Raw genomic sequence first — 22,485 nt, 5'->3', positions numbered from 1 at the left:
GGAGATCCCATGAGTGTTTGTGATATTTTTCAAATGCAACAAACAGCAAAACCAATATTGGGCCTTATCTAAATTTCTGCAACCAGGACTTGTTAGTATTGACTCATGGTCACTTTTTTTTTAAAGAAAGTGTCTCATTTATTTTCACCCAACAAGAGGCAAAGTCTTGCTTGTTACTTAACATGCTCCATCTTTCTAGGAATATATCATAACACGTGGTGGGAGCAAGGGAAAGAAATGTTTTTGATCGGCAGTGGTGGGGCATGGAGAAGCTCCTGAATTCTCATAGACCTCATCAACTTTGACAACTTACTATACCCTCTTTTTGATCTGCTCTCCCAATCATTTTGCAATTTCTGTCCATATTTTGCTTTCTCCTTTCACCGAACAATTTCAACAAAGAAGCCCCACCCTGGATGGATGCTCTGCCTTGTCTGGAATTCCCCTCTCTATTTATGACCCTTACAGGCTATTTCACATGGAAGCAATTCTATTGGCTTGCCTATCTCCCAGATGAGGTTGTCTCTTAGAGGAACAGTGAGAAAGAAGGTTACAACCTTTTGAACTCTGGGCCCAGGCCTCACTAGAAGGGACAGATACAGGAGGTAGTAGAAAAGAAGGCAGGATCTCCAGAAATCTGTTACTGCTTAGAGTTAAATGTCATGTTTCCCCTTCCCCAAAGTTGTTGCAACAAACACTCAACTTCAGCTACAAATTTACTTTGTGAACAGAAACTCAGCCTCGTCGCCACCACTGAAATTTTTTGTGTCTAGGATTGTTGGAGAATAAGATAACCGAGGGTTTCGTATATTTTATTTTGATTTAATTTAAGGATGATTCCAGACAGTTTAAGCTTAGAAATCAAGAGTGCAGGGAACCATGATGTCTTAGAGCTAAGTCTCTGCATTCCAGACCTTTTCCCGGAAATGTAACTCAAGTTAATTGTCATATATGTGTGTTAGTTTTTAGGAATCTTTTGGGGGATCTGTGTACACTCAAACAGACTGAGCCGGAAGGACAAATACCTATCCATACTGCCCAAGTACTCAACCTAAAGAATGATCTCGACAATGAAGCCAAAGCATTTTGGGGAGTGAAAAGGAGGAGTTGGTACCCCTGGCTGGCAGCTGAACGGGATGACGGTCTGGTTCCTGGTGAAGATGCTAAGAATGAAGAAGAGATCTTCCAAAGAAGGGAGGAACCCTCAGCAGGGAGCCACTGAGGACTGTAGCATCGACTCTGATGACTGGACCAGCTCTGAGAGCGAGCCAGAACAGCTGGGCTTGCGAAATCCCAACCACCCCCAATGGCAAGAACAAGGACTGCCCCCCAAGCCGCACCGGCAGCTCTGCCGCTCCCCTTGCCTGGACCAACCCAGCTTCTCCCAGAGCAGCACCCAGCAGGACCCAAAACTCGAAGAGGACAAGCAGCCCCCTGTGGACAAAGAGTACCAGGCCAAAATGGACTTTGCTTTAAAACTCGGCTATGCTGGGGAGCAGATTCAAGCCGTTCTGAGCAAACTGGGCTCAGATGCCCTCATCAACGACATATTGGCTGAACTTGTGAGGCTAGGGAACAAGAGTGAGGAAGAGGGCCAGAAGAGTGGAGGGGCAGAACATGGCCATGCTGCCAGGGACGTGACCAGCCCGGAGCTGTCCCTGGAAGACGAGACTGCGGACAACACCGAGAACCTGAGACCTGTTGTCATAGATGGAAGTAATGTGGCCATGAGGTAATGCTAACGTTTTTTTTCTCTTCTCTGAAACCAGTCCAGGGTAAGGAAATGTCATCTTTTGGTTGTTTATTACTAACTTAACATTTATTAAGCACTCACTATGGGCCAGGCACCGTACTAAACACTGGTGATACAAAGAAAGGCAAAAACCAGTCCCTGTTCTCACAAGGAGCTTACGGTCTGATAAGGAAAAATCCACAGTACTATGGAAAGAGTACCAGACTGAGAGTCAGGAGCCCTGCATTTAAGTACCAGCCCTGCTACTTGTCACCCGTGTGGCCTTGGCCAGGGTATTTCTCCTCTCTGGGCCTCAGTTTTCCCCTCTGTAAAAGGGGAGGATAACACATATAAGCTTGCATTATTTCAAGCTGGAAGTTACCTTAGAGACCATCTAGCTTTTGCCCGACCACCCTGCACTTTACAGGAAAGTGAGGTCTAGATAGGCTATGGGATGGGGTTGTGACAGTGTGAGCACTGTCATGACAAGAGTACTTGGTTCGCTTCAAAGCCCAGCAGCAACGTGAACTCCTTCCTGGTGCCATCCATGTCACTGATACTGGTTCATGTTGGCAGCTGCTGTTGCTACCTCTCTTCCCCAATTCTCTCTCCTTGGAATTGCCACTGCTTTTTTTCAGGCATTCTGAAACTACCATTAGCATAGAATGAGGTAGATGACTTTCTAGTCTCTCCCCTCTCTCTCTCTCTCTCTCTCTCTCTCTCTCTCTCTCTCTCATTCTCTCAATCTCTCTCTCTCTCTCTCTCTCTCTCTCCAATCCCTCCTGTACACAAGACTAATCTTCCTACCACCACTGTCTTCCCGTCACCCCATGCCCCACACCCCACCTTCCTGCTCAGGAAGCCACAAGAGCTCCCCATTACCAATGGGATGTCACAAAGACCATTGGATGGGAATTGGGAGATCTAGGTTCAAATCCGGGCTCCAGCTGTTCCCTGCATGCTGACCTTAGGGAATCTTCTTAATTTCTCTAACCCTTTGAGAAGGGTCAGGATTAGAGAGAGAAAGAAAAGTGCTCCAAATGCAATAGAGCATAATTAAAATGGAAATTATTATTATTAGATCTCTTCCAAACTACGATACTTCCTGTACAAGGCACTCCATAAACTGCTCCCAACCTGCCTTATCTAACCTTGTGTAAAACTTCTAGGATCTGTAATTTCACTGGTGCCACAGTGACTTTGGGCAAGTCCCTTCACCTCCATAGGCCTCAGTTTCCCCTTCTGTGAAATGAGAACTTTGGACTAGGTGGTCTTTAAGGTCCCTTCCAGTTCTTTGTTCCCTCATACAGAGCAGGTTTCGACCCCTTTAGAACTTGAGCAGATGGTTTTTGACTCTTTTTATTTCTGAAAAGTTCATTCCCTTGGGACTGGTCTGGGCTGCTCCTGCCAAACTTGGTCTGTTCACATTGATCACCAAAGCCTAGGTTCTTCTTTAGTGTAAAGGTAACAGGGTTCTTTGCCAGAAACATGAGAAAACTTGACCATTGAATAAGGGCAGACTGTGAGAGGATACTGGCCCAATGGCTGGACAAAATTGGACTAGAAAGGCTACATTGAGAGGAGACTCTTAGAACCCTAGAATGTGAGACCTGGGAACAATCCTATGAAAGAGGATATTGAAGCTGGATAGAAGGAGAGACCTTAGAACACAGAACGTCAGAGCTGGAAGGGCCTTGGAGCAGAGAATGTCAGAGCTAGAAGCGCCTTAGAACACAGAATGTCACAGCTGGGAGAAACCTTAGAACAGGGAATGTCAGTGCTGGGAGGGGCCTTGGAACACAGAATGTCAGAGCTCTTTGTCCCTCTGAGTCCCCCGCCGTCTGTCTCTCTCTGTCTGGATATCCACTGTCACTCTCTCTCTCTGTGTCCCCTCTCTGTATGTTTCTGTGTCCCCTCAGTCTCTGTCTGTCTGGGTGTCTCCTCGGTCTGTCCATGTGTCTCCTGTGTCTGTCCGTGTGTCCCCTCTCTATCACTGTCTCTCTGTGTGTCCCCTCTCTGTCCGTCTGTCCTCGCTGTTTGTCCATGTGTCCGTCTCTGTCCGTGTGTCCCCTCTGTCTGTCTGTGCGTCCCCTCTGTCTGTCTGTGTGTCCCCTCTGTCTGTCCATGTGTCCCCTGTCTGTCCGTGTGTCCCCTCTGTCCGTGTGTCCCTCTCTGTCCGTGTGTCCCCTCTGTCTGTCCGTGTGTCCCTCTCTGTCCGTGTGTCCCCTCTGTCTGTCCGTGTGTCCCCTCTCTGTCCATGTGTCCCTCTCTGTCCGTGTGTCCCCCTCTGTCTGTCCGTGTGTCCCCTCTCCGTCCGTGTGTCCCCTCTCTGTCCGTGTGTCCCCTCTGTCTGTCCGTGTGTCCCTCTCTGTCCGTGTGTCCCCTCTCTGTCCGTGTGTCCCCTCTCTGTCCGTGTGTCCCCTCTCTGTCCATTTGTCCCCTCTGTCTGTCCGTGTGTCCCCTCTCTGTCCATGTGTCCCTCTCTGTCCGTGTGTCCCCCTCTGTCTGTCCGTGTGTCCCCTCTCCGTCCGTGTGTCCCCTCTCTGTCCGTGTGTCCCCTCTGTCTGTCCGTGTGTCCCTCTCTGTCCGTGTGTCCCCTCTCTGTCCGTGTGTCCCCTCTCTGTCCGTGTGTCCCCTCTCTGTCCATTTGTCCCCTCTGTCTGTCCGTGTGTCCCTCTCTGTCCATGTGTCCCTCTCTGTCCGTGTGTCCCCTCTGTCTGTCCATGTGTCCCCTCTGTCTGTCCGTGTGTCCCTCTCTGTCCGTGTGTCCCCTCTGTCTGTCCGTTTGTCCCTCTCTGTCCGTGTGTCCCCTCTGTCTGTCCGTGTGTCCCTCTCTGTCTGTGTGTCCCTCTCTGTCTGTATGTCCCCTCTGTCTGTCCGTGTGTCCCTCTCTGTCCGTGTGTCCCCTCTGTCTGTCTGTGTCCCCTCTCTGTCCGTGTGTCCCTCTCTGTCCGTTTGTCCCTCTCTGTCCGTGTGTCCCCTCTCTGTCCGTGTGTCCCCTCTGTCTGTCCCTCTCTGTCCGTTTGTCCCCTCTGTCTGTCCGTGTGTCCCCTCTCTGTCCGTGTATCCCCTCTCTGTCCGTGTGTCCCCTCTCTGTCCGTGTATTCCCTCTGTCTGTCCGTGTGTCCCTGTCTGTCCGTGTGTCCCCTCTCTGTCTGTGTGTCCCTCTCTGTCCGTGTGTCCCCTCCGTCTGTCCGTGTGTCCCTCTCTGTCCGTGTGTCCCCTCTCTGTCCGTGTGTCCCCCTCTGTCCATTTGTCCCCTCTGTCTGTCCATGTGTCCCTCTCTGTCCATGTGTCCTCTCTCTGTCGGTGTGTCCCCTCTGTCTGTCCATGTGTCCCCTCTCTGTCCTTTTTTCCCCTCTCTCTCCGTGTTTCCCCTCTCTGTCCATGTGTCCCCTCTGTCTGTCCATGTGTCCCCTCTGTCTGTCTGTGTGTCCCTCTCTGTCCATGTGTCTCCCCTCTGTCCGTGTGTCCCCCCTCTTTCCGTGTGTCCCCTCTGTCTGTCCGTGTGTCCCCTCTCTGTCCATGTGTCCCCTCTCTGTCCGTGTGTCCCCTCACTGTCCTTGTGTCCCCTCTGTCTGTCCGTGTGTCCCCCCTCTGTCCGTGTGTCCCCTCTGTCTGTCCGTGTGTCCCCTCTCTGTCCGTGTGTCACCTCTATCTGTCCATGTGTCCCCTCTCTGTCCTTTTTTCCCCTCTCTGTCCGTGTGTCCCCTCTCTCTCTCCGTGCGTCTCTTCTCTCTCCGTGTGTCCCCTCTCTGTCCATGTGTCCCCTCTCTGTCCGTGTGTCCCCTCACTGTCCATGTGTCTCCCCTCTGTCCGTGTGTCCCCCCTCTGTCCGTGTGTCCCCTCTGTCTGTCCGTGTGTCCCCTCTCTGTCCGTGTGTCCCCTCTGTCTGTCTGTGTGTCCCCTCTGTCTGTTTTTCCCCTCTCTGTCCGTGTGTCCCTCTCTGTCCGTCCGTGTGTCCCTCTCTGTCCGTGTCTCCCTTCTGTCTGTCTGTGTGTCCCCTCTGTCTGTGTTTCCCCTCTCTGTCTATCTAAGGCAGACTCTGTCTGGGCCCTAAGAACACAGAATGTCAGAACTGGGAGAGCCTTTAGAACATAAAAGGTCAGAGCTGGGAGGGGGCTTAAAACAGAATATCAGAGCCAGGAAACCCTTAGAACATAACTTTGTAAATCTTAGAGGGCCCTTAGAACACACAAGATTAGAGCTGGAAGGGACCTTAGAAAGGACATTGGAGACCATCCAGCCCAACTCCCTTCATTTTCCGTAGGATGAGATTGCAGGCCCACGCTCAGCCTTGAAATGGCTGGACCCAGAAGCTAGTTCTCTGATGCCCCACCTGGGATCTTTCCATTTCCCCTGATCGTCCTCTCACTGAGGACTCAGAACCACAAGCAGCACAAAGCGTCGTTGTCAGTGTATGGATGGCACTCTGTTATTTCCTCAGAGCTCCCATGGCCTTCTAGGCCACCTGCCATGTTAATGCATTTCTCTTGTAGCCTGATGATTGATGAAGCCAGGACAAATCTGCAATCTGCAATCCCATTGTTGAAAGAGCTTTGTCACCTCGTGGGAGGCTGCTCTATGTATGAAACAATTTGTTCACATGCACCATCCCAGTCAATTAAGCATGATTTATATCTTATGTGTCTATGTGTATATACGTCAGGGCACAATCTCTTTTGTGTTGATAGTCACCGATTCTTTGAGCCAAAAGAAATCTTGGAGTCCTTGGACCTTTAGTCCAAACCCAAGCTTCCCATTTTCCAGATGTGGAAACCAAGGCCCAGAGAGAGAAAGTGACATATGCTCAAGGTCATGTAACAAATCAGTGCAGATCCAGGACTTGAACCCTGTTTTCCATGGCCCAGGCACATGTATGTGACATGTTTCCTCCACCCCCACCACTCAGTTTTTAAGATGATGGCAACAAATAAAATCCTTTTCTAATCCATGTCCTAACTTTTTCATTCTCCAATTTCTTTTCCAAATACTAAATCCTGCCATGGTTCTCATTCTCACAAATAGCTGCATAATTAACATGTTACATCTCCTTGCGCACTGGATAAACAACATGAGTGGTTATGAAGGATTCTCAACCAGTTCTCCCTGAGATGCAGGTGTTGGCCAATAGGAGGTAGCGGCCCATTAGTGCCCTTGAGATCCAGGACGACTGTAGTGAGTTTCCACTTACAAAAGCTGTGAACACCCAGAACTTGTAGACCTTGAAGTAGTCAATGCAAAGTGACAGAGGCGGAATCTGAAGACCCTGAGCCTGGTATGTAGTAGGTGCCTAATAAATGTTTATTGATTGATTGAGCCCCAGCCCCACTTGTCCCATCAGTATAATACCCAATTGATCCTAACGTAGACTCAACTTTCTCCCCACCCACACGTATGGCTTTTACCAACCCTTAGTGTGGCCTGTTGGGAGTGTTAGTTTTCATTAATGAAAAATTCATTTAGTGAATGAATTTCATTAGAAATTGCATTAGAAATTCATTAGTAAATGGAGAGCTGGCTTGAGAACCTGAAAACCCTGGTTCTGCTTCTGACACACCCTGGCTGTATAACCCAGAGCAAGATGCAAGGTACCAGCCTGAATTGGTGAAGGCATTTCCTCATCCTGGAATTCCCTATCCCCATGAAATCACAAGTCTAATCCATTCCCCTTACATAGATATCTTTATCTATTTTTATACCATGATACATTACATCTATCTATAAAATATATTCTATATAACATAGTATACAGAATATATATGTGATAGTTATCTATTATATATAATAGATATTACATATAATATGTATATATTCTTTTTTCCTTTTACAGAAATAGACCATTTTAGAAGTGTGGTCTGTATTTTGACCAATAGGACAGTCCCTGGCCTATTTAACTCACAGGGCCATTAGAAGGATCCATGGAGATAATGGAGGAGAAAGAGCTTTGTAACTGTGAGCAACCGACAGATATACCAATTAATTGAAGAGGCATTGGATTTAATTAAAAAGAAAATAAAACTAAGCTGTTGGCCTCCTCCCCACCTCCTCCTCCTTCCCTTGTGTTTTGACTTCCCAGACAGATAACCCTAGCAGGGCTAAGCCTCTGTAACTAAGGAAGACAGAGATCTGTGTGTCCATTTGCAAATTTCTGCCACTGCTCTCCCATATTACTTTCCATATCCTTTCAGCCATGGGAACAAAGAAGGCTTCTCCTGCAGGGGAATACAATTAGCCGTGGACTGGTTTCTGGAGAAAGGCCATAAAGATATTACGGTATTTGTACCTGCATGGCGGAAGGAGCAGTCTCGCCCTGATGCGCCAATTACAGGTAATGCGTCTAAAAGACATTTGTTCCCAGCTTATGGCCAGTTTGCCTTGTTGGCTGGGAAAATGTGTAGGGAAAAGAGGCCAGGCTGCTCCCCCACACCCAAGCCCCATTCCCTAAAAGAGTCAGCCTGCTAGCTTGAAGCAAAGAATAGGCCAGCGAAAAAAGACTCACACAGGCCTCACAGCTGCAGACTTTCTGTCTGCTATGACCCTCGCAACTCAGTGAAGGACCCAGGTAGGCTAAGTATTATTCTGCCCATTTTACAGATAGGAAAGTTGAGGCTCACAGAGGGGAAGGAATGGATTTTGCCATTTCCAGACCACTCTGACATGTGTACTCTCATTGGATGATTAACCCCCCATGAGGTGAGAAGTTCAAGTTTGATTGTCCCCATTTAACAGAGGAGGAGACTAAGGTTCAGAGAGTTCAGGGAGCTGATCTAGGTCATGCAACAGACCCAGGCTCTCTGACTCTTGGCCCAGTCTTCCCATGTCATGATGGAAGGGGTGGCCCCATAACCTGGAGAGGGCAAGGGGCCAAAAGCCCAAAGGTTTTTATTCAGATTACCCCTAGAATACCTGCTATCAGGATGGTCTTAGGCAAGTCACTGCACCTGCCCCAGCCTCAGTTTCCTCCTTTGTAAAATCAGAACAGACCAGGATGGGGAGGGGGTGGCAGGGTTCCACTAGGTGGCCAAAGGGACCTTCTAGCTCCACTTGTGATCCTATCTAAATGTTCTGCCACCAACTAGCTGTGTAACTTTGGGTAAATCACTCCCCCTCTCCGAGCCTTAATTTCTTCATCTGTTAAATAAGAAGCTTGAACTAGACAGTCTTTAAAAGTTCCTTGCACTTTTAACTTTCTAACATTGTTCTAAGCTCCCTTGAAGCCGTAACATTCTGGGTTTAAGGCCCCTCCCAGATCTGACATTCTCTATTCTGAGGTCCCTCCCAGCTCTGACATTCTCTGTTCCAAGGGCCCTCCCAGATCTGACATTCTCTGTTCTAAGGTCTCTCCCAGCTCTGACATTATCAGTTCCCTCCCAGCTCTGACATTCTCTGTTCCAAGGGCCCTCCCAAATCTGACATTCTCAGTTCTAAGGTCTCTCCCAGCTCTGACATTATCAGTTCCCTACCAGCTCTGACATTCTCTGTTCCAAGGGCCCTCCCAGATCTGACATTCTCTGTTCTAAGGTCTCTCCCAGCTCTGACATTCTCTGTTCTGAGGTCCCTCCCAGCTCTGACATTCTCTGTTCCAAGGGCCCTCCCAGATCTGACATTCTCTGTTCTAAGTTCTCTCCCAGCTCTGATATACTGTATTCTGAGGACTCTCCCAGCTCTGACAAGGCCCCTCCCATATTCTCTATTCTAAGAGTCCTCCCATTTCTCCCATTCTCTGTTCTCTGGTTTCTTCTAGCTCTGTCATTCTATGCCCTGTGTTCTAAGGTCCTCCCTGCTCTGTTCTAAGCTTTTCTCTGTTTGAAGGTCCCATCAAGCAGTACTATTCTACATTCTCTGACTCTCCAAGTGAACAGGGGACCAAGGAACAATGGTGAGGCTTGAGCTAGTGACCTCTGCAGCAGCTGGTGAACACAGCCCCTTGGGAAGCCTAAGTAGCTGCTTAGAAATCTTGTAGAATGACTGCAGCTGCAGCCCAGAAGGAGGTGGGGATGAGGATCTAGTTGGCCTTGCCCTTGATCCATGGAATTATATACAGGGGCTTCTATGCAGGTTATTTACTAACTCTACTACAGTGATGTTTTCTCCTGGCTTCCCCAGTATGTAGACAGACAGAAGCATTTCTTCAGGCGGGTTGCAGCAGCCAGCTTCTCTCGCTCATGAAGCTGACTATGCCAGTCATTGTTTGTTATAGTTTGTTCTTTAGTCCTCTGGAAATCTTATTAAAATATAAGACTAGAAATATAACATTTTAAATAAAGTCTAAAGACTAATAGAAAAGCTCTGTTTTCAAATATTTAGAACCATAAAATGTCAGAGTTAGGAGGGGCCTTAGAACACTTAACGTCAGATCTAGAATGGACCTTAGAACATTAAAATGTTAGAGTTAGAAGAGGCCTTAGAACATAGAATGCCAGAGCTGGGAAGGACCTTAGAACACAGAATAGCAGAGCTGAGAGGGATCTTAGAACAGGGAATGTCAGAGCTAAGAGGAGCCTTAGAACACACAATGTCAGAGCTGAGAGGGGCTTTAGAACACACAGTGTCAGAGCTAAGAGGGGCCTTAGAACACAGAATGTCAGAGCTGAGAGGGGCCTTAGAACACAGAATGTCAGAGCTGAGAGGGGCCTTAGAACACAGGATATCAGAGCTGGAAGGGGCCTTAGAACGCAGAATGTCAGAGCTGGGAGGGGGCTTAGAACAGAGAATGTCAGAGCTGAGAGGGACCTTAGAACACAGAATGTCAGACCTGGGAGGGAACTGATAATGTCAGAGCTGGGAACAGAGCTTAGAACAGAGAATGTCAGATCTGGGAGGTGACTTAAAACATACACTGTCAGAACTGGAAGGGCCCTTAGGGCATGGAATGTCAGAAAACACAGACTTTCAGAACTGGATGGAACCTTAAGACAGAAAACAGAGAATGCCAGGTGCCTTAGAGGTCATCTAGTCCCAACCCTTCATTTTCCAGGAGAGGAAGCTGAGGCCCAAAGACAGGAAAAGACTTGGCAGCAAGAAAACTAGTAAGGAGCCCGGACTTGAACTGAGGGCTCCTGACTCCCAGGGCAGTGCTCCTTTTACTATCCAATTTAGCACCTATTTCACTTAGTGTGTGTAGAACCTGCTTCCTGGCAGGTGGAGGGAGGGGGGTTCGGGTGATCTCAGCAGTTCTGCTAACCAGAGACTTGGACATTGGAAGAGGAAGAGTGTGACTCCCAGGGTGGGCATGGGCAAGGCCACTTGGAGTGCTTCTACGCTGTGCTGGCAAGAGCTTTGCCAACAACCCCAGTTCCCTCCCCTCTGGTGCTTTCTCATTTACAAAAACCCTTCCCTGAACACCATCCCTGGGCCATAGGTACTCTAAGGGCTAGTATCTGTCACAATAGATGGGTTCAGAGAGAGAGAGTTATTTTTTGTTCAAGGATTCACAGCCCATAAGGAGGCATGGGCAGCATTTGGACTCAGATCTCTGGACTGCTCTTGCTACTACCACACATTACTTCGATGTTTCAGGGACTCATTATGTCCTTACTGTGAGTATTCCCTCCACCAATGCAGATTGTAGGCCATCTCTGCCTTACCAGATAGCTTCGTGAGTGTCTGTAACTAAAACTGCCCTTGTGTGGTGGCCAGCCTTCTGGTGGTAAGCTTCTCTTTTCTTAGTGACTCTATTCCTTGGATGGCAGGTCCAGTTTGGGGTCCCCCTGGCTTGGTCTTCCAAAACTCAGTGGTAGCCCTACATCATGAGGATGCTTTGGAGAGAAGACTTGATTTAGTATTTTTTCATTTGTATTGCTATCTTGGGTTTTTAATCTTACCTTCATTCCCAAGTTTATCCCTTCTCTTCTTTTTACCCTTGGAATGAAGAGTAAAAAAGAAAAGTAAAAGCAAGTCTGCAAAACTAATCCACACATCACCTGAGGCTGAGTATATACAGTATTCCATACCCATAGCTCCCCACCTCTGCAAGAGGTGAGGGAGATAAATTTTCTCAGCTCTTCTCTAGGACCAAGTGTAATAGTTGTAATTCCTCATCATTCCCTTTCTGTTGACTTTATTTTTTTTTTTTTGCTTTTTGCCAGGGCAATTGGAGTTAAGTGACTTGCCCAAGGTCACACAGCTAGTACATGTGTCAAGTGTCTGAGGCCGGATTTGAACTCAGGTCCTCCTGACTCCAGGGCCGGTGCTCTACTCACTGCGCCACCTAGCTGCCTGTTGACTTTATTTTATTGTATTTCTTGGGTGGGAAAGGAGACCACATGAGGAGTAGCGCAAGTTTACCAATAACCACTGGCTGGTGCTTCCCAGTGGGGAAAGGACTCCCCACTGTCACTGACATGTGCTGTGCTTGTCCAGCTTTCTGAGTGAACAGTATGTCTGCACACTCTAGGGCTCCTGCTGAAGGGGTCTCAACTCTCTCTGTCCCTGTTCCCACACCTACTCTCCAGCTTGCTTTTTCAACTACAATAGCCGGCTCTTCAGTTACCAGGCAACCCAGAAGAGTGAAAAGAGCATTGGCCCAGAGGCCTTGACACCTGTCTTGGCGGAGCTGGCACACCCCCTCTCTGGCCACCTCCTTCGTTAGAAAATAGGAAGATCAGCCTTTGCCGCCTGCCTCCCAGAGGTGTCCAAGTGCCTAAGGAGAGGATGGATATGAAAGTACTGGCCTTCCCATTTATAAAGCATTGCCCTCCCTGTAGGCCTCCACCTCCCCTGCCAGGTAGATGGTGTCTAGATTGCCATTATGAGGAAACTAAGGCTTAGAGAATTTCTGGAACCCTCTGCAGGGTCACCGCTAAGAAGTGGCGGAGCTAGAATTTAAACCCTGGTCTCTTCACTCCAAGTCCAACATCTCTCCATTCCCATATGTGGCTTGTAGTTTAGAAAACACACTAGAACTATGGACTATCCCATTAATGAGTTGGTTGGCTTTGCTTAAATGCTTTTCCATTACTAGGGACGGCTCCCTGGGAGAGAAAGGGAGTATCTATTCCCAAATGAAGGTAATCTAAAAACAAAAGATAGCAATTAGAAACATTTTCTCAAATATATATTTGTGTGTGTGTGTGTGTGTGTGTGAGTGTGTGTGTGTGTACACACACACATTCGATCTAACAATGTCGGACTTCCATTCTGGGCTATCTTATAGCATCTAACCTGTTTGGCAGATCAAGATATCTTACGTAAACTGGAGAAAGAAAAGATTCTTGTCTTTACCCCATCCCGAAGAGTGCAAGGCAGGAGAGTCGTCTGCTATGATGACCGTTTCATCGTCAAATTGGCTTTTGACTCTGATGGCATCATTGTGTCTAATGATAACTACCGGGATCTTCAGAATGAGAAGCCTGAGTGGAAGAAATTCATAGAAGAGAGGCTACTGATGTTTTCCTTCGTCAATGACAAGTAGGTTCTGGGCCTGGGGACCTCAGAGAACTCTATTTTTTATACTTTAAAAAAAGGTTTTTTTTTTAGTATTTCACTCTTTAAAATTTTGAGTTCCAAATTCTCTCCTTCCCTCCAATCCTTCCCCGACCCACTGAGAAGGCTAGCAATATGATATCGATTATATATATATATGAAGTCATGCAAAACATATTTCCATATTAGCCTTGGAAAAAAAAAGAGAGTAAAAAAAAGTTTGAGCCTGGTTATATCTAGGAACGCATTCGCACCTTTCTATTGTGATGATTAAAAAGGTCTGAGAGACATAGTTTCTGGGTACTTTAATCATTGTATGAATAAGGCCAGCACATTACTAATAAAAGGGTGGTCATCTGGCTGTCTCTCTTAGACCAAAGACCCCCAGTGGTGGTGAGCTCACAGTTTATATGCCCGTCTATGAGGAGGTGTTCCTGAGGGGTGGCAATCAGCTCTGATTGGTTAACACAATGGGAGATGGGCTATCTTGGGGTACATGACTTAGGTCACTCAAATCTTGGTCAAAGAGACATTAATTTCCATATCACTTGTTAAGACAAAAGAGAGGATCCACATTTTCCCTGACCCGTCCCAGCAAACACAATGAGCAGGAATACACCCATTAGCCCAAACTGAGAATTTCTTTTACTATCTGATCAGATCTTGGCCTGTGTAAATCTCTAAGAGAGATTTCACACCCTGGTTGATTTCTGGATGAGGAAGTAGAAAAGGTCCTGATTCAGTAATTAGTTATTAAATATGAGGGAAATAATTAATTTCTCACACTATCTTCCAGGTTTATGCCTCCGGATGACCCCTTAGGGCGCCATGGCCCAAGTCTGGAAAATTTCTTAAGAAAGAAACCTGTGATTCCTGAACATAAGAAGCAGCCATGCCCTTATGGTGGGTACTCAGTTGGAGGACTAAGTTATATGCCCAAGAATCCTATTAACACTCCTGTGATTTTAACCCTTTGCAGTATATACCACAACAGCCTGGTAAGGGACATGGTGTAGTATCATTGTCACCATATTAGAGATGAGGACACTGAGGTTCCAAGAAATTGTGATCAGTGACTACTTTTGAATTTGGCATTTTTCTCCATTTTGGCATCATTATTTATAATAACAATTGTTGCTCTGATGATAATTAAAAATAACAACAGTAAGTCATGTTTCTCTAGTACTCTAGGGTCTACCGAGTACTTTTCTCCTAATGGCTCTTCAAAGTAAGCAGTGCAAGGATGATCATCTTCATTTGACAAATGAGGGAATTGAGGCACAGAGGTATGAAGTGGTCAGTGAATAAGGCCATCGATGTTTTTCTCCTTTTGACTATTATTACTATTCCAGGAGGGGCAGTGTGGCCTACTGGCCAGCCTTGGGGCCAGAATGATCAGGTGCAAGTTGGTCTCGTGATACCTGATGGCACTGTGATGCTAAACAAGTCACGTAACTGTCATTGCCCCGGCAACCCTTAAAGACTATTAGTTGCAGAGTAATTGCCAATACTCATTGGTAGACTTGCTCCCTAAGCCAGATGAAATGAGGAAGAGCATGGATTAGAAGCCAAAGGATTTGACTCCAAATCCTGGCATCTGTGTGACTTTGGGAAGGTCATCTAACCTCTCTGGGTTTCAGTTTTCCCATCTGTAAAATGGAGGGGTTAGACTTGATAGCCTCTAAGATCCCTTCCAACTCTAGATCTGGGATCCTATGTGCATCTTCAGCAAGTCCCTTCCCCTCCCTGTGACTCAGTTTCCTCTTCTATAAAATGAGGGGGTTGGACTAAATGGCCTCTGAGGTCCCAAGAAGAAGGCATATTTGAGAGATGTTACAAAGGTGAAATCGGCAGCCATGGCAGCAGTTTGAATATGGGTGACAGGTAGTGAGAATCCAGGATGACTCCTAGGTTGGGAGCCTGAGGGACTGGGGGGATGGGAGTGCCCTCTACAGCAATGGGGAAGGTAGGAGGTGTGAGGGCTTAGGGGGAAAGATAATGAGTTCCATTTTGGACATAATGAGTTTAAGATGTCTATTGAACATCCATCAAGATGTCTGAAAGGCAGTTGGAGATGCCAGTAGAGGTTAGGAGAGAGGTTAGAGCTGGATAAGTAGGTCTGAGAATCATTAACATGGAGATGATAATTAATCCATGGGAGCTGATGAGATCACCATGGAAAGGTAGTGACTGATTCCTTTTCTTGGCCCCCAACATGAAGACCATCAGCCAAATTCATGGAGGGGTAGGAATGATCTGTCCCAAGCAATACAGCTAGCAGATGTCAGGACTAGAACCCAAGGGTCCAGCCTCCCACCTCCAGTGCCCTTCCCACTACTCACGGCCTCTGGATGTCCACGTGTAAAAGTCTGCGTCTGCTTCCATTTTTAGCCTAAGCAGAATGGTAGAACCAGAGGCTCTTCTAGCATCACCCTCTTTACAATGAAATGTTCTCTGTGTTAAAGCTTTTGGCAAGGACTTCAGAGGAGAAGGTTCTTGTTCCCTGAGCAGAAGGGAATTAGGCCAGCCCTTGAGTTCCTGAGAAAAAAGGACCCATCTTGTGATTGACTGATGCTTACCTATGTGGCACTTGCCAAGTTAGAAGTGAGGATCTGCTTGTGGGGATATGGGATTCCTTAGCAATGTGAGAGTCCAACTCTCTGCACAAGCCTTGACATTTGACCCCAGTGAGAAGTACCCAAAGGCCTATCCCCAGTCTGTCATCTGGTCATAGAATCTCAGAGTTAGAAAGACTGGCTCCAGAGCTTGGGGAGTTTAGCCCCTTTCCCTTTTCTCTTCTGCAGAATCAAAAGCTTACTTTGTCATCCCCATCCCTCCCAAGTTCAATGGCGAGACCTTTGGACTTTGAATCCAAGCAGCCAATTCCCATCCTAGCTGGGGAACCCTGGGCAACATACATCCCCTCTCTATGCCTCACCAGCTTAGTCTGTGAAATTGGAATATAACACTCCCACTGCCTGCTTCCCAAGCTTGTGGGGCAGAAAGTATTTTCTAACAGCCTTACAGTGCCAGAGACAGATGCATCATCATTCATGGTCAGTAGTCGTCTTCTCTCCTACCGAACACTATCCAATTTCCATTTACCAGCTTTTTATGGCCTTTTAAATCTAATCTTTTAAAGGTCTTCTTGTGATATCAAACTCTTAGTGACCTTAGAGGTCCAGCTCCTCATTTTACAGGCCTAGGCCTATGGAAATGAGATGACTTTATCCAAGGTCACCTAGACAGTAAGCTTCAGAGGTAAGATTTGAATGCAAGGCCTTTAGGGGTCAGAACCAATGCTGTTCCCCCCAAGTTTGCCCGCCTGGGTAAGGATGTTAGTATTTCAATCTGGAATGGCTCCCAGCCTCTGTTGGATATGGTTACGGTTTGTGGCACATCTTCAGGGAAGCACCTGAATCCCAGGTGTAGGAAGCTGGCTAAAAGTTTTATTTTTTATTATTTAATATTTTTAGTTTTCAACATTAATTTCCATAAGATTTTGAGTTACAAATTTTCTCCTCATTTCTACTCTCCCCCCCCCCACCCCAAGATGGCATATATTCTGATTGCCCCTTTCCCCAGCCTGCCCTCCCTTGGCTAAAAGTTTTAGATCTGGAAGGGTCAGCTACTCTGTCCTCCCCCCCAGCCTCCATTTTGCACATGAGGACACAGAGAGCTTACGTGACTTTCCCACAGCCATATAGATGGCAGTGTCAGGATTTGAACACAGGCCCTCTGACCCCAAATCCATGCTCTTTCTTGAGGTCTCTTGATACACACAAGGCTGTGGTAGATGATACTTGGTTTTTGCTTGACCCCAGTGGGGAGAGAATCGAAGGGAAATAAATTTGAGCTCCCCCCAGGAATCCTTCTGGCCCTGGAGACTTTTTTCTAGGGAGTTTGTGTGTTCAATTTCTTATTCTGAGATGGGGTTGTTTAAGTATTTTACTTCCTCTTCTATTAATTTATATTTTTGTAAATATTCATCCATATCCCTAAGATTGTCAAATTTATGGGCATACAATTGGGCAAACTAATTCCTAATTATTGTTTTAATTTCCTCTTCATTGGTGGTGAATTTACCCTTTTCATTTTTGATACTGGCAATTTGGTTTTCTTCTTTCTTTTTTAAATCAAATTAACCAAAAGTTTATCAGTTTTATTGGGTTTTTTCCATAAAACCAGCCCTTAATTTTATTTATTAGTTCAATAGTTTTCTTCATTTCAATTTTATTAATCTCTCCTTTGGTTTTCAGTACTTCTAATTTGGTATTTAATTGAGGGTTTTTAATTTGGTCTTTTTCTAGCTTTTTCGGTTGCATGCTTAATTCATTGATCTCCTCTTCCTCTGTTTTATTTCAGCTCCCCCCCCCCCACTGTGAGAGTGGAGGGAGGAATGTTGGGAGATTGGAGGGGGAAGGGATTTCCTAACAGGAGCCATCCAGTGATGGAATGGACCCTGGTCTTTTAGGTCATGATGAAGGTGCTCCTGCAGGGCTGGGTGACCATCTGTCAGGAATTGTACAGAGGGGATCCATGCCCTGGGCAGGGCATTAGACTGTATGACCTCTGAGGTCTCATGTAGCGCGAACATACTGTGATGCTCTGGCTATCACCTTTGAAAATGCTGAAGGATGGGGCAGCTAGGTGGCACAGTGAGTAGAGCACCGGCCCTGGAGTCAGGAGGATCTGCGTTCAAATGTGACCTCAGACACTTGAAACACTTATTAGCTGTGTGACCTTGGGCAAGTCACTTAACCCCAATTGCCCTCCAAAAAAAAAAGAAAATGCTGAAGGAAGGCCTAGGTTATTGCTGCAGTCTAGTAGAGGGAATCTTACTCCAAGCCATTGTTTTTCAGGCAAAAAGTGTACGTATGGCCACAAGTGTAAATACTACCACCCAGAGCGTGCCAACCAGCCGCAGCGGGCGGTGGCAGATGAGCTCCGCATTAGCGCCAAGCTGTCGGCTATCAAAACCATGAGCGAGGGAGCCTTGGCCAAGGGTGGCGGTGCAGCCCCAGCGCCTGCTTCCAAGAGTGAACCTAGCTCCGAAGGGAAGCGCGTCACTCCCAAGCGTCAGTCAGATCCCAGCATCCGGTCTGTGGCTGTGGAAACTGAGGAGAGACTGCCTATCATTCGGAAACCTGAAACCAACTCGGCCCCCTCCCTGGTGACGGCACTGAGTGTCCCCACACTTCCCCCTTCCAAAAGCCATGCGGCAGGTGCCCTGAACACCCGCTCTGCAAGCAGCCCAGTGCCTGGTTCCTCACAATTCACCCATCAGAAATCTTCCCTGGAACATACAGCCAGTATGCAATACCCACCCATCCTGGTCACCAATAGCCATGGCACCTCTGTCGGCTACACTGAGCAGTACCCAAAGTATGAGTCTTTGGGGGATCATGGCTACTACTCCTTGATGAGTGACTTCTCTAACCTAAGCGTCAACAGTTGCCGTGGTGCAGACTACTACGGGGCTGAGCCGGACCGTCACGCCCGCAGCATGTATTCTCGCAATGCCAGCCCCTGCCATGACAAACACATGAGCCATACAAGTAGTGATCCTTATTCCTCGTACAGCGATTTGTATTTGGGCGTAGTAGATGCCAGTCAGGAAGATGCTATGAAGGTGAACCGATCGTGCTCACAAAACCATCTCCAGCCTTTTTCACATGGTTACCATGAAGCCTTAACAAGAGTGCAAAGTTATGGTCCAGATGAACCCAAGCAGGCTCCCCCTAAACATCCAGCCCCCCGATTAGTGTTGCATGCCCAACACCCAGTAGTTGGAGCCCGATCTAGTTGTCCTGGAGACTACCCTGTGCCTCAGAGCATCCACCCCCCCGGCGCAGCTCCGCCAGGCCGAGCATTGGTGATGACGCGGATGGACAGTGTTTCTGACTCCCGCCTCTATGATGGCAACCCAATGAGGCAGAGGCGGCCACCCCTGTGCCGGGAGCAGCACGCCAGCTGGGACCCTCTGCCCTATCCTGCTGCCGACTCCTACAATTATCACTCTTATCCTTTGAGCACCAACCTCATGCAGCCCTGTTACGAGCCGGTCATGGTGAGAAGCATGCCCGAAAAGATGGAGCAGATCTGGAGGAATCCCTGGGTTGGGATGTGTGGCCAGCCAAGGGAACATCACATGATCCCCGAACACCAGTACCAAACCTATAAGAACCTCTGCAACATCTTCCCAGTCGGCATCGTTCTCTCGGTGATGGAGAAGAATCCTCACATGACTGATGCGCAGCAGCTGGCAGCCATGATTGTGGCCAAGTTGAGATCGGGACGCTAATGGGGGCGCCTCGTCTCCCATCCTTTCTGGGGGTGAGCGATCTGGGAAGAGAAGATATGGGGAAAAGTGGCTATCCCATTACTAGTGTTCTCTTCCTCATCGATTCTGTACAGGAAAAAGGATGTCAATGGTATACTGAAGGCAGATGTTGAGAGCACCCAAATCAGATTGTGTTGTACATAGGTTTAATACTTTAGGGTTGTTTTAAAGTAGAAATTTCAACAGCTGTGTGAAAGGAGATGCACATATTATTGCATGGATAGTTGGCCATCAAATATCCTTAATGAACCAAATGGGGTCATAGTTTACCCCTGAATGCTGTAAGTGCAAACCTATTGTCAGCAGTTATATTGCATGTTTGAAAGTATATTTTCTGGGGTGCGTTAAGTGTGTGTGTGTATATATATATACACACTTATATATGCATATATATATATAAATACTATTTTCTATTGAGATATAGATGTGCCCATCTATATCAGTGTGTGTCTATACAATTTGTGGGTATACATATATATATATATATATATATATGAAATGTGTAGATGTATATATGTGTATATATATACATATATATGCACACATATATATATTTATATGTATGCACACACACGCACATGCACACACATAGTCTTAGAAAATGAGCTCTGCACGGTCCTGAACCTACACTCAGCCATGTAGGTAGAGAGGCCGACTGGGCCATCTTTGTTGCATCTCACATTAGCAAAGAGTATCAAAGTGAAAGGGGCTCACCAGCAGTGGGGGAGATTGCTGCGTTTGGTGACAGAACAAACCAGCTTCCACCCCCTCCCACAGCCCTTTGCACTTTTTCAAATGTCGACCCTTGTTGACATCTCTTTAACAATTGAAGTCTCTCGATGACTTCACTTGATAAAGCTGAGGTCATGTTGCAACATCCCTCTTTGGAAGAGCTGATAGAAGCGAATTTTGTTTCCCAGGCATCCCACGTAGATGCTATGGAGCTCTGGCCTTCAGAGGCTTCCTGTCAAAATCAGGTACTATTGCATGACCTAATCAGTGAAATGCCTTCCAGCACAAAGCATCACATTCAAAATGACTGGCATTTCAAACAAGTATTAAAGCTTCACTGGCAAACATGCCCTCATTTGGCTGGCCAGCTCTGTGTTATTCACCCCCCCCCCGGGAGGAAAAATGAGGAGTTGTAGGCTCCTAGACTTTGGAGAGCTGGGAGGGCCCTTTGAACATGGAATGTGATTGCTGGAAGGGACAATCAGAACATGGAATGTCAGATTTGTAAGGGACCTCAGAAACCATCCAGTAAGCCCCCTCGTTTTACATCTGAGGCATCTGAGGTCCTGGGAGGGGGCCCAAGTTGTCCACAGTCCCACACTTTATAAGTGGCAGCAGAACCGAGGCTGGATCCTGTTTCCTGGGTCCCATTCTGCTGCTCGTCCCTCTCCACTGCCCAGCCTCTCAGTGGGGTAGAGTGTGTGGACAGGTGGTTAGATTTACCTTCTAGTTCAGTCATTGGGCAACAGGACCAATCTCTGGTGGCATGGTACTGTCGTGTAGACCCAAAGCAGGGTATTTTCCAGGCAGGAACAACCCAGTTCTGGGAAGATAGATGCTTCAGCTCTGACTTGCCATCAGGTAGCTTAGCTTCTCACTCTCGGTCCACACACCAAAGGTGTACAATTTGCCTAGTGACATTTTTCAGATGCATTATTTGGGAGGGGGTGGGGCATGGCTTGTGCAATTTGTATTTTGCTCAGGGTGGAATCCTTTGTAGCAAAATGCCTCCAGCAGAGGCATCCATTGGGGTTTTTTGTTGGTTTTTTTTTTTCTTAAGCTGCACTGAATGGATGCCCTTTTTTGAATCTAATGTATATTTCAACATTTTAAGCCAGCTCTAGAGTTTGGGAGCTGGAAATTGCTGACTTCCTACTGTAGTTTTTTCATGAAAGTTGAGAAGGTCTCACGTGGGCCTTTTGTCTCTTCATGAGAAGGTGTGACACTGCCTAACTGTTTCTTACTGTGAAACACACGGATCGTGAGGCTGCCGTTAGGGTTGTTTCTGGTGTTTTGATAAAGGCTTCGTGTGCTGCTTTCTGGTCCTCTGTCCCTGCCCTGAGCAACTGCACACATCACTCCCCGCATGGCTTTTCAGCTCCCACCATTTACAGAGGAGGAGAACCAGTTCAGATTCTGACTCCATCCCCAAATTTATGTTTCCATTCCATCTTTTACCCTAAATGAATCACCCCTCAAAATGTCCTTCATGTGCAAAACAAATTCTCTGTCCAACAATGAAGGAGGCAGCCGAGCTGGGGTCTGGACCCAACTCTGACACTTATTGTGTGACCATGGGCAGGTAGGTCACTTTGCTTACCTGGGCCTCAGTTTCGTCATCTGATAAACAGGGGTAGCAATACTCGCACTCCCTACCTCACAGAATTGTTGTGATGAAAACGGTCCACCACGAATCTTGAAGTACAGGAATAATGGGAGTGAAATAATTATTAATAACTCCATGAAAACTTACTATTATAACAACTCACATGCTCATATATTTCCCATTGATGCCGTTTCACATAAGACCAACCGATACTTCAAGGCTGGTGCCTCCAATCAACAAAACTGAAAGATGATACTGCCTTCATGCCTAAACCTTTGAATTTGGGAAACTCAAAATTGTGACATTCTGGCCGGCTGAGCATGGACAGCTCTAGCCATTAAAACTCAATTCATTCTATTAGCTACCGTTCTCAAAAAAGCCAAAGGCATTGATTGAAAACGTATTTATAAACTTGCTGCCTCATGCTTCACCCCCTACACCCCATCTTTCTTTTCACCAACATCTGTATTTCTAACCTCCAGCAATTCTTCATTCCCACCTCACTCCAGCTTTCCCCCAACATCCCCACGCCCCCACAGCACGTCCGGATCCAAGCGGCTGAGAGCAACACCTCAAATATCCAGAAATGACCTTTTGTTTGTTGATACAAATTGTATCTCTTTTTTTCTTGATTGTATAAAAAAC

The 22,485-nt window shown here is 46.9% G+C and overlaps 1 protein-coding gene across 1 annotated transcript; it reads left to right on the top strand.

Moving 5' to 3' along the window:
• Positions 1 to 983: 983 nt before the first annotated feature.
• Positions 984 to 19,472, top strand: ZC3H12B (zinc finger CCCH-type containing 12B). The gene is made up of 5 exons (XM_036740500.1): positions 984 to 1,732; positions 7,924 to 8,063; positions 12,910 to 13,144; positions 13,956 to 14,062; positions 18,022 to 19,472. The coding sequence occupies exons 1-5, from the start codon at positions 1,137 to 1,139 to the stop codon at positions 19,461 to 19,463; spliced, it is 2,520 nt and encodes an 839-aa protein (XP_036596395.1). The 5' UTR covers positions 984 to 1,136; the 3' UTR covers positions 19,464 to 19,472.
• The last annotated feature ends 3,013 nt before the right edge of the window (positions 19,473 to 22,485 follow it).

This window comes from Trichosurus vulpecula, assembly GCF_011100635.1.
Source record: "Trichosurus vulpecula isolate mTriVul1 chromosome X unlocalized genomic scaffold, mTriVul1.pri SUPER_X_unloc_1, whole genome shotgun sequence".
NCBI classification, from domain to species: domain Eukaryota; kingdom Metazoa; phylum Chordata; class Mammalia; order Diprotodontia; family Phalangeridae; genus Trichosurus; species Trichosurus vulpecula.
Note: the sequence above shows the minus strand (reverse complement) of the source record. Positions and strands in the feature narration are given on the sequence as shown.

Bases quoted from the DNA above. Each gene is read 5' to 3' on its own strand.
- ZC3H12B (XM_036740500.1), top strand. From the start codon at position 1,137: ATGACGGTCTGGTTCCTGGTGAAGATGCTAAGAATGAAGAAGAGATCT. The intron at 1,733-7,923 runs GTAATGCTAACG...ATATCCTTTCAG, and splicing joins GGAAGTAATGTGGCCATGAG to CCATGGGAACAAAGAAGGCT. The intron at 13,145-13,955 runs GTAGGTTCTGGG...ACTATCTTCCAG, and splicing joins TTTTCCTTCGTCAATGACAA to GTTTATGCCTCCGGATGACC.